Source organism: Myripristis murdjan, chromosome 20 (assembly GCF_902150065.1).
Source record: "Myripristis murdjan chromosome 20, fMyrMur1.1, whole genome shotgun sequence".
Classification (NCBI taxonomy): domain Eukaryota; kingdom Metazoa; phylum Chordata; class Actinopteri; order Holocentriformes; family Holocentridae; genus Myripristis; species Myripristis murdjan.
Genome location: NC_043999.1, coordinates 15,856,324 through 15,872,550, shown reverse-complemented (window position 1 = coordinate 15,872,550; position 16,227 = coordinate 15,856,324). Strand labels below are relative to the sequence as shown.

Sequence of the window (16,227 nt, the reverse complement as noted above, 5' to 3'; positions counted from 1 at the left end):
GCACCTTTTTTACTGCCATCGTCATGAACACGGTGTATAACATGGTACTCAGAATACAAATACAGACCCACCCTTATCCTCACAAACAAACTAGAGTACAAAATGAAAAGGATTTTTTGATCTGAGTACTGAAGGTTCAGATGTAGCCCTCCACAGCTCAGTGGAGGTCTACTGTGTATGTCTGTGTATGTGTGTGTGTGTGTGTGTGTGTGTGTGTGTGTGTGTGTAGGGATTACAAGTAGCATACAGATTTGAGTAGTTTCTGCAAGCTAAAATCCAGCTTGACTCAAGTCTTAGATGAGAAATACCCTCTCGACACACTGGGACACAAATCAGAGGGTAGTGACTCCATGCACGTGCACACTAGAGAGCACGGATGAAACCTCAACACTTTCCCTAACACTGATCTCTAATTCAGCCATTACCTCTCTTGTGTAACCTTGGTAACATGGACACTCTCTCTTCTGGGCGGCTCAGCATGCATGATTGTTGCAGGATATTGTCTCTGCAGAGTGTGAATTTTCCAGGAAGCAAAGAGCCTCAGCTCAGTGTTATCGGCAAAGACATATTATTCAAAGCAATGTACTTCACAGCCTGAATATCATAAGCAAATTAACACATGTACAAATCATAATTCTTAGCCACAGATGACATATTTCTTGTACATTGTATATTAAACAAAAACAAGGAGATGCACAACAGATAATAAGTAGGAGGTCTCAACTTCAATCCTGAGGATGTGAAGCCGAGGAGTTGTCACCGAAAAAAAAAAAAAAAAGTATCTAGCAATGTGTTCTGCATGCACAGCGATCTTTACAGACAGAGAAAATTAATTCTATTAATTCTAAAATAATTAAAAGAATTGAGTGTGTGAGTGTGTAGTATGTGTGTGCAGTGTAGGTGGAATTATTTGTATGCATTTTGTGCAGAGGAATAGATGCTTATTAGATGCCACAAGGTAAAAGCCAATTGGCATCCTTTTACAAACGGTGGTGAGGAAAGCCAGTGTCAGCTTAATGAATATTCAGATAGAGGCAGAGCCTTGAGGGAACATGGAGCAACCCCAAACTTTTATCAGTCTCCCAAACAGCACAGCCATAGCCTATTCACATCTAACCCGAGCTTACTCTCTGCCTCTTTCACTCTTTTTCTCATACACCCCTTACCAAGCAGGTGGTTACTCTTATTTATTTTTATCGCTCATACACAAACATGTAGTACCACAGCTACAGATTCCCTCCTGCTCTCTCTGCCTCTCTCTCTCTGCCTCTCTCAGTTTTCCCCAGCTGTACATTTTCCTGGGTAGGGGAATAATGAGAGCTAGCAGCGGCGGGTGGTGATGTGCTGCGCATTGTATAGGAGCGCTGTGATTAATCGAGCTTGCCAAATGGAAAATGAAATGCCAGCAAGGCCATGCTGTTCAGCAGGCTGTTTAGTGTTTGTTTGAGAGAAAAACAGAGATGAACACACATGATCGACTTCCTGACTTTTCCAGGTCCTTGCTCTCGGCAATCTGCCAGAAAGAGTTCAGATGCCCGATAGAAGAAGATGGTCTTAATTGACTTGCTGGACCCATTTGCTGTACAGTCATTGGGCCGTGGAGGAAATGAAAATGTGCTCTTGCACACCTCTGCACCTCAATAATCACAGAGGGACAAGCAATTTGATGTTTGAGAACGTTGAAAGGAAGAAGGGATGTGTGAGGAAAAAGCTGATGTAAGCCAATTTAATAACGCTTCACTGAAAAACTTGTTTATATATGTTACACCATTGTCCTGACAGCCATCATGACTGAGGGTTTTAAGAACCAACAGCAAAGTAGAAGCTTGACTCCCTCAATCAAATGGAATGAAATGAAACAACAGCACCGAACATTACTCTGACTGTATCGCACCTCCAGGAAACCAAATGTCACACACACAGCTTTAGGACAGCAAACAGTAAGCATTCAAACATAACCCAGCCTCTACCGCTAGAGCTGTTTAGCAGCCTGCAAGCTCACATAATGGATCCTCTGGGTGTAATAGCTATCCCTCACGCAGACAGGGGGAAAGCAGGGGGAGGTGTGAGGATCAAGCAGGCCTTCTGGGGTAAAATTGAGCAGGGGCTTAACCTGCCTGGGAATTCTGCCATCATGGTTATGAATGAGCTGCAAAAAGGCAAAGAGAAGTGGACACTTACTCAACCCCATCTCAAGACCAGGAATCACCACTACACTTTCCTGAACCCAGTATAGGCACACACAATTATTTCCAGAGGAGCTGCTCTGTTCCGTTCTGTACTATCTAAATTGATGTTCTACATTATTCCATTCTATACTGTTTTTTGGCCCATGATCACTCCGTCCAACATTGCTGTGTTATAGATCTTGTCTTGGTTGCATCTGGGGAACACTCGAAATTCGCGAAATATGATGGACCGCGGTAAGCTGGAGAATCACAGTCAGCTGTACACCATAAAACAATTGTCATGGGTTTTCCAAGTGCCTATTAAATGCTAATGATATGCATTAACAGCGCATTCCCAAGAACACTTCAAATGGCAGGGCCTGTATATGACCTGATGCTGCACTTTCATTTCATGAAATGTCCCATCAACTCATTTTACTGTCATTTCCTTTGAGGGGAAAGCACTTGAATCCATGACTATTGTCTTGTTATGAAATGTGGCCACTGTATGGATCACACCATTCCCCATTTCATCATCCCATCATGGTCTTGCTTTCCTTCATTACTGTTGACATCATTCTCCTGACAAAGGAGGAAAAGCTTGCCATTACCTGTTAGATTACCCTGATGTCAAATGTGATTTAGGTTCCCTTACAATTGGAGATTTGCTCTTCGAGGGTAAATTGGGGATGCAGAGTCCGATTCACTGCCAGAGTGAATATTAAAAGAAATTGGGACGGTAGAAAGTACAAAATGAAAAAAACACTCAGCATTCATCATTCATACCCTACTCCTTTTGAGACAATAATTAGACTTTTTAAACCCAGTATGTTAATATACCAGCTCCCTATGGAAGCATCCCGCTGACGACGAGATGAAAACAAAAGCAAAACTCGTCAAGCATGGAAAGCAATCTGTTCTGTGATATACCGGCTTTGAAATCAGATGTAAAATCAGAGGCAACGAGCAAACAAAACTCATTCACCCTCCCCAAAAAAATGAGCAGACCTTTTCAATCAGCTGTTAAAAGAATAATTCTCTTTGACACATTCTACGGCGCGAGGCCTTAATGTGTGCAGAGATAAAACACGCAGGTGAATCTCACTGCTGCCTAATACAGCATAATGGAGAGAGTCAGGCTCTCAGCATGACAGCCGAGTATCCACCGTGGTGATAGGCTAATGAAACAAAGAGCCCCAGGCAAGCTGTTATGCCTACAGAGGAGGGGAGTGGAGAAAAACACACTAACAACAATCCAGCTAATTTCCAATGCAATTCTGAGTGCGAAGACCATATGCATCATGTGAATGGTGGAGCAAACACTGTGGGAAAACACAATGGATCGTCCCATTGTGTATCTAGCATGGGAAGGACAGAGGCATTTGAATAGGAAAGTGGCCAAGATTCTGTTGCTAAAAGGTAATACAGTGGGGAGGTGGGCCAGTACACACATAAATACACATGTTCCATCACATTCAGTGTATACAGGCATTGACAAATACACACACTGATACATACACACACACTAGTCCCAACCCTATGCCAGCCCACAAAAACACCTATACACACAGCATGGTTTACATTACTGCTGAGTTTCAGCCACAACAGAGAGGTGCCCTGACCCCCATAACATCTGTAGCTGAACAGCAGGCCTGGCTAACAAACTGCCACAGAGGATGGAGACAGGAGGCGGACTGAGCCGCTGACTGATCTGCAGGGTAATTGGCTCGGGGAGGGAGAAACAGCCAAAGGTGGTAAATAACAGCCTTCCTGGTGGATGGTGAGTCAAGTTCCACTGGGTGATAAACCCGATTGGCCATCCCCTGAGTGAGGGCTCAGCTCCTGATAAGCTGGTGAGCACTCTGTGCTGCACATGGGGCCGCCTGTCCTGAGCAAGTGGGAGTAAAAGGTGATATGGGAGGGAGTACAGGTGGAGTAAGAGAACGAGAATAAGGCCTGGCTCATGCTCAACACAAGGCTGTGAGATTTTTTTAAAATGATAATAAAGCTAAATCTCACCTGTTGGTTGTTTAAGCAGTAAATTACACCCATGCCTGTTTCAGTAGACTCAGGGTTTAGGATTTTGTAAGCAGCAGAAACTGACCTGGTCAAGCGTAACCAGTGGCTTGCTGGCGGAGTAAATGTCTTTCGTCATGTATCTATTAGCCTTGACGAAGCTCCCCTATTCCCTTGGACTTCTGTTTTTACCAGATAGAGAGCAATTTGGGGTTTCCATTTCTGCTTCTGCCTGCCCTGTGCAATACCAGGAAAGAGTGATGGCAAAAAACAAGCGGTCGGCGAAATATGGAGCTGTCAGAGGCAATATTCACTAACACTTTTGAAGAGATTTGTGCAAATGATTGGGACAATTAACATGTTAGGCTTTCTTGTTTAAGTTCAATGGCCACTCAAGAGACCAATGAGAGGATGATGGATAAGTCTTATTAGCTTCATCTCCTCTTTCCACAATAGTTGCAAACCTTCTTCCAGGCTTTTTGCTCTGTTCAGAGGTAAAGCCTCAGATTGAGGCTCCTTTGTTAATACATCTATGGATGGTTGTTAATACATCTATGGATGTTTTGTTTTCTCCATTTTGGATTGCCTGTGTCATTATACAGTGGACAAGAGGCTGAAAGGGATCTTATGAAAATAGAGTTAAATCAAACTGATAGTTAGAAAGGTATACAGTGGCACTTTAATGTGGAAATTAAAACAGTTGAGTGCACACGGCCAAAATGGCGCAACTGCAACTGTAACTGGACATACTGGCCGCACTTTGGAGGCAAACAGTCATGCAGCACCTGAAATCTCACACATCATGGCTGGCAACAGAGTAATAATGAATTGGAGTCCTGCAGCAGCACCACCCTGAAGCACGAGTTTTCAAGTGCATGGTCATCATGAAAGTGTGAGGAATATAAATGCCAGTGTGCACAAATGGCACATCTGCATTCAAAAGAGGCAAGAAAAAGTCAAGATACAGCGAGCATGAACCTGGCATCAGAGAGAGGGCACGGAGAGAAGTAACGAGAGAGAAGAAGAGGCAGAGTTAGAAGGAAAATGAGAGGGAAAGAGAGTGAGAGATGAGCGAGGAGTGCGACCGACCTCTTCCACAGCTGCAAGAGGTGTGCCTGCAATGCTAACTCTCTCCATCCATCTCATCTGACTAAAACACAGGCAGTAAAGAGGAGGGAGTGTTTTCAGCCGAGCCCAAACGTAGCAAGTGTCATTCTTCTTCACCAGATACAAGCACAGAGGATTCTTTGAAATGGGATTGGTGCTGGCAGCTAGCACTAAACACAAGCACAGATGAGGGTAGTGAGTCCACAGGACCAATTTCTTAGAAACCCATAAGGGAAGGCTTGTTTTCCAAACACAGGTTTATTTATCTGTCTAGACTGCTATCAGCATTTTCATATTGAAATAAGTCATCTGAAAAACAAACAAAAACAAGGTCTCTGTTATTTTCCCTTTGCCAAAGTCATTTGACTGATAGTATTACTTTGGGGAAATTGCATTAAACACAAGCAGCATTCCTTAGGTCTGAGTAATACACACCTACACATTTTCCCAGCACACAGAAGAGATACCCATAAAAGTAAACAGCATTTCACCATCAGGGAGCAGGCTCCCTGGGAAGGAGGCTGGCACAGTAGGGAGCGCTAATGAGAATAAGCATTAGAGCAAAACATTAGGAGGGTGATCATTTCTGATGTATTTGTGATTTATGAGGAGTGACTGTATGCATGCAGCTCATTAGGGTGAGCGTGTCCTTCACTGAAATCAGAGGAGATGATCTGAAGATGCACTACGGGGAGGGGGGTTCCTTCCCTATTTCCACTCATGAATTTTGTTCACCTTTCTTCCTGCTCCTCTGTGAATCTGAATCCCAAATGTTGCCAGGCTGTGGAAAATGAAATTTAAGTCCCAGTGATTCAGGTGCTCCACCACTGAAGGGAAAAAAGATTGACAAGATTTTTTTTATTGTTTGAGGACTGGATGTGAGCCGAGATGCATCACAATAAAACAACCAGATGAATCACCGGAGAGCCACATGTACCAGAGTGACTGTTCTTCGCCATCATCCTCTATCTTACCCTTTGTTTCTTTTGGCTTGTCATAATAAAATACACCGAGTGCACTGACAAGTAAGTACCATGGTGCAGAATGAAGCACTAGTGACATGCTGAGAGTCACTCAAATCCTTGAATAACACTTGGCTGAAATGAAATGTCAAACAGCTGTACTCTCATATGAAGCAGACTTCACAGACTTCACAGTTCACTAGTAAATGCCAGTGTATTGTTTCTTATTCCTTTCTCTTCTCCCACACTTCATATAACCACATCTCCAAAGTAAGAGCACCCCCTTGTACCTCTCAGTCTCTTCTCGCCCATTATTGTACCTCAGCCTGTTGTTTAGCCAGATTCTATTGGCTCTTTGCTCTCATAATATTCCTCCATTTGAGTGTTCACTTCTCTCTCCAAATAAATGGTAATAATCATCAGTGATTATCCCCCTCACTCTGCCAAGCTGGTGAATGCCTGTGCCTTCAGAAAGTTAACTCTAAGAGATTAGAGGATGCAATTGAACAAAAAGCGACTCTACTATTTAAATGTCAGGCGATGTCGCTGGTAAATGACTTTGGAAACAGACGCGAAACAGAGAAGAAACTGAACTTATAGTCCAACCCCAGCAGTGGGAACTGACTTTGTCACCTCCTACCAAGAGCTAAGAGTCGATTCATTCGGTTCAATTTTCAATTTTGCAGTTTGAACCCATCTAAGTTCAATCTCATGGACCTGCCTCCTTTATGATAGGCCCATATATCCTATTCCAGCTACAATCTCAAATGCCATTAGACTCATTTCATTCGAAAATGATTCTCGGTCTGGTTACAGCTTGGTAGGGCTATAAGTGACTTAGATCAATCAAAGTCTCATCTAGATTATGGTTTCATTAGTCAAGGCCTGAATGCTTAATACTAGAAAACATTACAGTGCCACTGCAGGTAACAGATATGAGGCTGCATGGCACAAAATGGCATGGGGGTGCTGACCACTGATTTAAGAGCTGATCCGTTTCTGTTAAATTGCTTCACTCCTTGAGAGAAACAAGGAGATCCATTAGGTCTCACTGGTTAAATATCAGGAATTATACTGGGATATTAAATCTTAAGCAGCATACTGTAGGCCTGAGTCATGTATGAAACAGCAATGAGGAATTTTATCAAGCATTTTCTACAGTCTATGCTTCACAATTAGTTACATTATAGACACAAATTCAAAAGGTTAAGAATCACAAGCAAAATTTTTTTTATTTTACAATTATTATTATTTTTTATCAAGCAACATCCCTCTGTGATTGCTAATATAGCCTCATATTTCATAGCATTTCCTTTGCATCCATAGTAGAGAAGCAGCTGAAAAGCTAGAGTGGTCACATGAGCACTTTTTTCCCTCTTCACTATAGTATTTCAGTGAAGAACACTACTCACTAGTCCTTGGATCAAGAAAATTCACACACAAAGTCCCTGAGTCTCCACAGAGCAGCATCTGCCTCACCACTGGGCCTTGGCTCTTCAAACGCTCTACGTTCAGAGTGCAAGGAACAAGAGGGGGAGAACTTGCAGCTTTTATTTGCCCTGGTATGGGTTTGCTGTGCGGGAACACCACTTAATCTGCCAGTGCAGAGGGCCCCAAGGCCAAAGAGCCCTACAGGACAACCACAAGACCGATGTATCATAGACTGCCGCTCATTCCCCCCACAGCATCTCATCCCAGCCCTCACACACACACAAAAACACAGCCTGCACATGTGCACACACGCAGACACAAGGGCGTTCCTCTACTCAGCCCTAGCACACATGCTGCATTCCAGTTGCTAGTTCATATCATCCATTATTCCTACAAGGCTGCATGTTGCATTGTAGCTTTTTGCTTTGTCCCTGTCCTCTAGAAATGCTGAGAATGTAGGGAAACAGATGACACTGGTGCTACAAGCTATAGGTAGCATGTTCATGTTCTGGCTCCAAAGGTGTCTGGTATTGCTGAAGCCACATTATGCTTAATGATAGTGAAGTCTCAAGACCATGCGTTCCTAAAATCTTATAGCCAAAAATGGACTGCTACTATCCCAAAAATAAACTGTCATGCCACTGACTACTTAACAGCTACTTAACCCCTACATTATTAGTTCCAGATTGGGCGTTACATTTGAGGTTCAAGAAAATGATCCAGTTTGGAGATGTTTTTCTAATTAAAGTGGGGTATACACTGAAGAGTTCACGCAAAATACAAAAAACAAAAAACAAAAAACAAACAAAAAAAACAGCAAGCTTTCCAAACTTTCCTGTCTCCCAGAGCCCCAATACATTGGGTTTGGGTCGGTATTCTTTTGTGAATCTCAAACTGTCAAAAATTTACCTGCGAAAAACTTAACAGCAGCAACTCTTTCCGCCCCCAAGGAGTATGAATTAGGGGCGAATAGATACTGTTTGCCAGTGTTCATCGGCAGGAAATAGTTCCCAGCGAAACTCCTCACTCCCAAGAGCTGTGGGTTACGTCGGGTATCTGTGTCATTGTTTTTGGAAAGAGCTGCGGCTGTTGAGTTTTTCACAGGTAAATTTTTGACAGATTGAGCTGCACAAAAGAAAACCCATCCGGTCCAACTGTGTCGGGGTGGCAGGAGACGAGGGAGATTGTGGCACACTGGAGGCCTCACCAAATCCCAAAGACTGAAAACAACATTTTTTTGAATTTTGGGTCTGTCCCTTTAACATGATGTCCCTTTAACATAATGTTGACGGCACACTAAATGGCACAGCACTAAACCTCGTAGAGGGCATCAGGGTGTATTTTGTGTGCCTGATAAACTGTCCATTGAATCAATAGGGCAAGCAAGTTCACTGCAGTCTGTTTTCAGTGAATTTCTTGTGCTGATAGACACAAATTTAACGAGTACACCTACAGATTTTTGTGCTTGTTTTAGAGCACCTCTAAAAATGATATGACACCAAATAAAGTGAGATTCCATTCAGTGCTCCTCCATTCACAGGCTGCTGTACTAGCTGGCATTAGTCATCATGACCATGAGGCTTTGAAAGGACACGGGCAGAATCTGAAAGGGAGGTAGCTCTCATAAAGAGTGTTATCTCTCCAATCCTAAAATGACTGAGGAAATAGAGTAGGATGAACTGATTCATGTCACCTTTGTTGCCTCTTCGCTTTTTTTTCCCCTCTCACTTCTCATTCATCATCGCAAGGCTGTTTGAATTAGCATGGTTAGCAGAGCAGCTGCAGATGCGAGCCACTTTCACATAGCCAGATTTCGGAGCATCAAGTCGAGTGAATTCAGGACTTTTATCTCCTTTAATTATGTAAATCATATGCCACAGATATTTCTTATCAAGTCGGGAGGCAGGGCTTTTTTCTCTCCTCTCAGTAAATTTTCAATGAGACTCCCAAGAGGAGTGAGCAGTTTCTTTGACTAGAGAAACAATATTTCATTAGTGCATTATATGAAAATGTGGTTGCACAGTATGTTACTGACAAGCAAGAGTGGAAGCAACAGATTACATTTACTCATTACTCTAATTGAGTGCTTATTCGTTTTTGAAGTCAATCATTTTACTTATACATAAGTAAGTCTCAAATACAGTATTATGTGCTACCCTTTTTAAATTGCCTCCATTAGAGATAAATGACAACATCAGAAACTGGCCAACCAAGCGTGGGGATGTAATGTTAAATTAACTGATTGTAATATTAATTGCTCATGTTCATCAATTATTGCTTACCCAAAATGAGCTGCAAAGCCATATATCCAGCTGCAGTATTACTGGTTTGTATTTGCCTGGTTGATATCTGGCCTTGCTTGCTAGTTGAATAGCTACATAGCTACAATGCAGTAATGTTATTGAGGCTATTGAGGAGAGCCATTTTCAGGTTTATCTTTTTTTTTTTTTTTCATCACACTTATTGACGATGAATTTTGAAGTTGTATTTTTAGAACGCTAGGCATTGTGAATACAAACAGTTGCAGTGACACTGTTGGTGCATTCATAGAGAGAAAACAATAATTAAAAGTGACAGGGCAGTTAAGTGGTGCAGTTGGAGGAGGACAGATTCACCGCTGAGCCACACAAAAAGCAATGAGTTTGTGTAGAGATACAGCCGCCCCCTGAAATTTGTCACATCTGGGCATGTTGATCTGTGGTAGCAAGTGGGGCTTAATCAAGTTTGTCTGACCCAAATATATTTCAGGAGTTTAGATTGCTGTGTAAATTACTAGGATACGGCGTTGGAGAAATGAGTTTAAGTCAAAACAAATCCGCTGAGGAAAAACTACTGCAGCGTATGTAGCCGATGTGGATCCACCAGGGCCACCAACAATATCTGCCTCCTTCCAGCGTTTCTCCTATCAGTGTATGAAGCATGGCGTTAGTTGAGGCAGAGCACTGAGGTCTGCCAGCATCACAGCTGATCAGCTAACAGCTGCTTCACACAGTCAACTGACAGCCTCGGTGGCTCACTGACAATCATCTGACTGAACCAGCTGATTACTTATCATCACATTCATACAAGTCATCAAAGCGGCTGTTATAAGCTCACAGTTTTTGCCCATACACTGCTGATTTCATGCCATGCCAGTGTTGCAACCCCCTCCACCACAACAACATCCTCCTGCTAATTTAACCAAGCTGGATCATGATGGCTAGCCATAACTTCAGCTATGCCTATTGCTATGCAGGGATTATGATTTACGCACACATGTATATAGATCTATTGTGTACTACTCTTATTCCTACTTTATTTCCTTTTCCTAACGTTTTATTGTATTTCTGGCTTTGATGTTAACTTGCTGCTTGTGCTACTGAGTTTGAATTTCCCCTTTGAGGGATCAATAAAGGGAAATCTAAACCTAAATCTAAATTTACTATACTGGGGGATTATTGTTTCAGCAGATTCCTCATGCTGCAAACAATCCCGAAACTCCATCAAAGCAGAGTTTGTCTGCTAAATATAACTGTATTACCATTTTCAGTAAATGGTTAATCCCTTTGCCCAAGTGTCTCTGACTGAGCCCTCAAGAGGGATCATACAACTTGGGAAATTTTGACACTGCTATTCAATTTGTCCTCCAAAAATGTTTAGGAACGTAATGTCACTTTCATTGTGCAACCCGCATCATCCTCTTCAGCTAGATGGGCTGCTTCTCCCTTGGTGAACACTGTCCTCATTTGCTTGGTGACTGAATTTCACCTTTTGTCCTATCCCTGGCTTGTGGTGCCTGGTTCACAGGGCTGAACAATTACTAAAGAACAATATCATTGGCCTGTATGTGGGCGGTGCCCTTTTGAACCCAGATCAAGATCAATGAGCAGCGCAAGGCTGAGCTCAGTGGGCAGCCAGTAGCACAGCAGGTGCATGATGATTAACAGATTGTATGGATAAAAAATGGCTGAAGACACCGAGGCAGCTGTCACAGTGACCACAGATCAACATCTCTGCTCACATTGAAAAGAGTTGTTTGAGTTTTGTTTTATTAATTTATTTTGATCATCAAAGACCCTTATCAAAATGATACTGTGCCTCCTGAACTCTGTGCATTCAAGAGCAGAAGCAAATGGGGGTGAGTGCTGAGCTTAGAAAAATCAAATGTTACAGTGTAGTGTAGTAGTTAGTATTTTAAAACAGATCACTACATGTCATGGTGCCCCTCTAGTATTTAAGGCAGTGCTTAGGCATGTAAAAGGTAACCTGTCTGTTTAAATGCAGGCAACCATTACCTGCTTTGTTGTTTATTTTAATATTTCAAATTATGTAATTTTACTTTTACTTTTGGTACTCAAGTACATATTTTGAGTACTTTTTGAATGCAGGAACTAGCCAACAGGGGGCCTTATTTGATGTGGCTTGCCTGACATCAAGTCACTATTACCACCATATCCTAACCTTAGAATATTTATGTTCATTCAAAAGACAATTTAAAGAGCCAAATGTTAACTCTGTGTCATTCAATCATGCCATATGTGATTTTTGTGCATTTGTTTATTTTAATTAACACAGTAACTTGTACTCTGATTATATGTTAATGAGCTTCTTCTTACTTTTACTTGAGCAGAGTCTTATTCTGGGAATAACTTAAATAAAGTCTCAGCAAGGAAAGTAACTGTTCCTCTACTTGAGTTGATACTCTTTCCACACCTGCTGACTAGATATGGGTGATAATCTATTTATTCCTCTCTAGATTTCAGCTAAAGAGTGAATTTCTTATCTATAATTTCTCTTTTATGTTTGAAGAACTTGTCCTCTTCACCATAACAACACCATAACAAGGCTTTAGGAGGTAAACCATGGTCCCCATATTTCCACTTCAGTTTTGCTGTCAGTGGCCTGTCACTGTGTTTTGGACGAAAAGCTGGGTACATAATGGTTCATCATATCAGCAATGACACACTATTAAATCTCCAATAGAAAATGGCCATGAAGGTTCATATGCAGTGGATGTGGAAACAAGTTGGCATACCTTTCATGTCTCCTGGCACTGTGCCTTTCAAGCCTCAAACACGCTAACAGATGACAGTGTTATTAAACCCAGTCAAGGGTAGACGAAAGAATATTAAATCATGGCTTTGCCCTGACGCCTTGTCGTCAATTCTCACACTGCCTCAGTAATAGGATCTCAACCAGAGGTGAGGCAAATTAAGACAGCAAAGGTTTTACACATCGCCATAATTGCCAGGATTGTGTTCAACAATCCAGATTAGCTTGCCATGCTCCTTCACTTTCTTCAAGCCACGTAACCTGAGGAGTTGTACTGCTGTACTGAAGCCTGATTGTCACTTATCTGTCACCTTTCCAAGACATTTACAGCGAAGAAACAACAGCCTCCCTGGTCACCAATGCGTCATAGGCAATAAGACCTGCCTTGTGAACGGAAATATTGTCTGTTTTTGCAGTGAGTGTGCATGGGCAGACAATCAATAAAAGTGCAAGAGGCCTCCACAAGACCAAGCGTCCTCAAAGACTGCTATTCATTCAGAGCCTTGCTGCTGCAGACATAATGGCATGGAAAAGCTTAGCAACAAAGCAATGATTCAGGCAACACGGAAATATAGTACTATAGCAAAACAAAGAGACAAAAATGTACCTGCAGTGAAGTTGTAACTTGCTGAAAACCCCACTGCTTCCAGTTCACCGTCGGTAACAAATTTTATCCACAGATATCTTCCGCTACTCCTGATATCAGGCGGGCTGTGCTGACCACAATACCGTCCAAGTATTGGGGAGAAGCCAAATGGTCCATCCCGAACCTCGATGTTGTCAAATTTACATTCCCAAGAGGACTCGATCGAATAGTTCTCCTCAAAGTGTAGATCAATACATTGCCTTGGGGGGGCTGTAAGACACAAAATATCTGATGAAAAACAATTACCACCTATCACAAAGCATGGAGTAAAACATTAATCATGCATTCGCTGATGAACATTCAGTCAGTTCCATTTTCAGCACATCAGCCCAATCCGATCCCAGCTGTTAGCAAGTTTCACTAGAAAACTGATCCCATATCCACTGCTGTGCTAGCTTCTCCATAGAGTTGAGCCTCCATGTCTTCATTGTGGTAATCATGTTACGCATAACCCGATCCTCTGCACTGATTAATCAAATATCATCTCACAGTGTGAAACATTAACAGGCCGAAATAGCCCCTCACTGTCTAATTGCATAACAGATAAACTAAAATCTCATCATGCTCTGAGCAATGAGATACTGTTTTTTGTTTTTTTCCAAACCTGAGGAATGCTTTGCTGCAAATGAATAGCAGCATCACCAAACTTTTTTTGTTTGTTTGTTTTTTTGTTTGTTTGTTTTTTTAAGCTGCTGCTTTGCTTAAAGAGAATATTTACCTTCAAGGATGTAAACACACTCTGTGTCCGGGGGGTATTTGTTTGGGTAATTGGGAGAAGTAAAGAGCCCTCCTTCTGGTTCTTTTACCCAAGTTCCACACTGGCCTGCAGGCTTGACTCCAGAATTGTTTTTCACTGAAATAGATATGGAAAATGAAAAGCAAAGGATTTCAGCATGGAAGAGGGGCTATCTTGGAGGGAAATGTATGTGGTTGTGGTGCTAGTGGAGATTAGAGTACCTGCTGTATCCTTCTTTGTTGCCCCAGACAACCCAAGTATGAGAAGACTTGCAACAACTGCAACAACAACAAAAAAAAAAAGACCAGAACATTTTTGATGCAATACAGCAATGCACATTCTTCCTCTCTCTCTCTCTCTCTCTCTCTCTCTCTCTCTCTCTCTCTCTCTCTCTCTCTCTCTCTCTCTCTCTCTCTGTTTTTGATGATTTGTTGATTTCACCTATGGAGAGGGTTGAGTCAGCAGGGAACACAATACAAGACTTGGACATGTACATCAGTGTATCAAATACTAAATCCCTGCTGACTGTTACCCTAAAGAAACCAAAACAGTGCCCCAGTGAAGATGATTAATTTCATTCATTAATTCCTGTGGACTTAAAAACAGCTAGTAAAGGCCCAGAAACCTGTTACTAATCCAGATGGCCTACTCCACATAGTTCAGTGGATTTTTACCATAACCTCTAGGCCTGCTGTAACTTTATTTAAGTGCATTATCTGGCTGAATTACTGCCATTTTATTTTGCATATCAGCCTAACTAAGCCTTTACTAAGCCTTAACTAAGCCATTTACAGAATAAGCTGATGGACCCTAAACCATAACAGCCCCTCTGGGTGGGCTGTCATAAGGTTATCAAATGGTTTTAGTGAGTCAATGTGAGTATTTCACAGTAAAATTGGCTGAAATATCCCTTTATTCCCTTTATAGGAGCTCAGAGTGTGTCTGTGGCACTCAAATGTAACTTCACTGTCTTGTCACTTTATCTTACTTTTTTTGCTCCCATATTCTTCCACAGGCTTGTTCCAACAGAGATCAAACCTTATATGTGATATCTGCATGTTGTTCTTTTAAACTCATTACAGGATACTTATTTTTCTATAAGGGTAATGCATGTTCAAATTTGGCAGGCAACAAGAGCGCTCAGCTGATGCTTCTGGATGTCTTACCGTGAAGGAAGCTGTGCCCATGTACCATGTCTGTTCCTTTCACAAAGGGCTTCAGTCTCAGCTAATTCCATTTAGATTAAGGAATACTTCAAGAGAAAACGATTGAGATGAGAGTTTCTGAAATGCACAACGGGAAACCGCTTTCTGGCTACCATGCAATCTTTCGGGTGGGTAACAAACAAAAAAAAAAATGACAAAGCAAATTTACTCCTTAGTAAAATCTTGAATGGAAATGTTGGAATTCCTTGCAGAGGTGTCACAACAACTAGTCACCAGTTTCATATAAAACCAAAAACAGGTCTAAACACTCGCCCGATTTCCATCCAAACGTTTCTAATACCCTTTGGTGCTTTTGATGCACTGAAAGGATTAATAGTCCCGTCATCAGCCCTTCTCTCTTCGCTCCACCTTTGCTATCTTCTTTTTAGAAATATTTTGAACAGCCTCGTTTATTCCTCTTCAGTCCCTGTATCAGGAGAGGGGATCCTTGAGAAACATGTAAAACCATGCAACATACATTTCTGCAGTGTTATCTTCACTCTTTTGCAGTGTGTAAAAATCCCTGGAATCACAGGGCGGTCAAACAAAAAATTAGGTTGCTTTTCGTTTGGATCTCATTTGCCCCCTTTCTGTGTTTCTCAAAAGCTGCCGATGCTGTTGTGAGAGCGTCCCTCTGTCTTGTCTTCTGTCAACTGAAGAGTCCCCGCAGCCTGCAAGAGTTAATGTACGATCTCCCTCCTCCTTCCGCTCACTCAACACCGTGAGCAGTCCTATGCGCCAGAAATCCTAACGCACTTTTGACGCACGCATTGAAAACTTCTCCAGGACACGACTTTTCATCCATGCAAACAAACACAAAAAACCCACCAAAAAAAGTAGAAAAGGAGACTGTCTCAGTGTGCGTGTGTGCACTAGCGTGCGTGCGTGTGTGTTTCAACAATACGCTCTGCAAGCACGGTGCAGA

At 42.1% G+C, this 16,227-nt stretch overlaps 1 protein-coding gene across 2 annotated transcripts in view; it reads right to left on the bottom strand.

Annotated features, from left to right (window-relative positions):
- Nucleotides 1-15,291, bottom strand: part of neto1l (neuropilin (NRP) and tolloid (TLL)-like 1, like) — a 71,730-nt gene extending 56,439 nt beyond the window's left edge. For both annotated transcript variants that reach the window (XM_030079388.1, XM_030079389.1), the window contains exons 1-4: nt 15,264-15,291; nt 14,319-14,375; nt 14,080-14,214; nt 13,323-13,571 (exon numbers count right to left, since the gene is read on the bottom strand). In XM_030079388.1, the coding sequence (XP_029935248.1) occupies nt 13,323-13,571; nt 14,080-14,214; nt 14,319-14,375; nt 15,264-15,291 (469 nt within the window). The remainder of the gene's footprint in view (nt 1-13,322; nt 13,572-14,079; nt 14,215-14,318; nt 14,376-15,263) is intronic.
- Nucleotides 15,292-16,227: the final 936 nt, after the last annotated feature.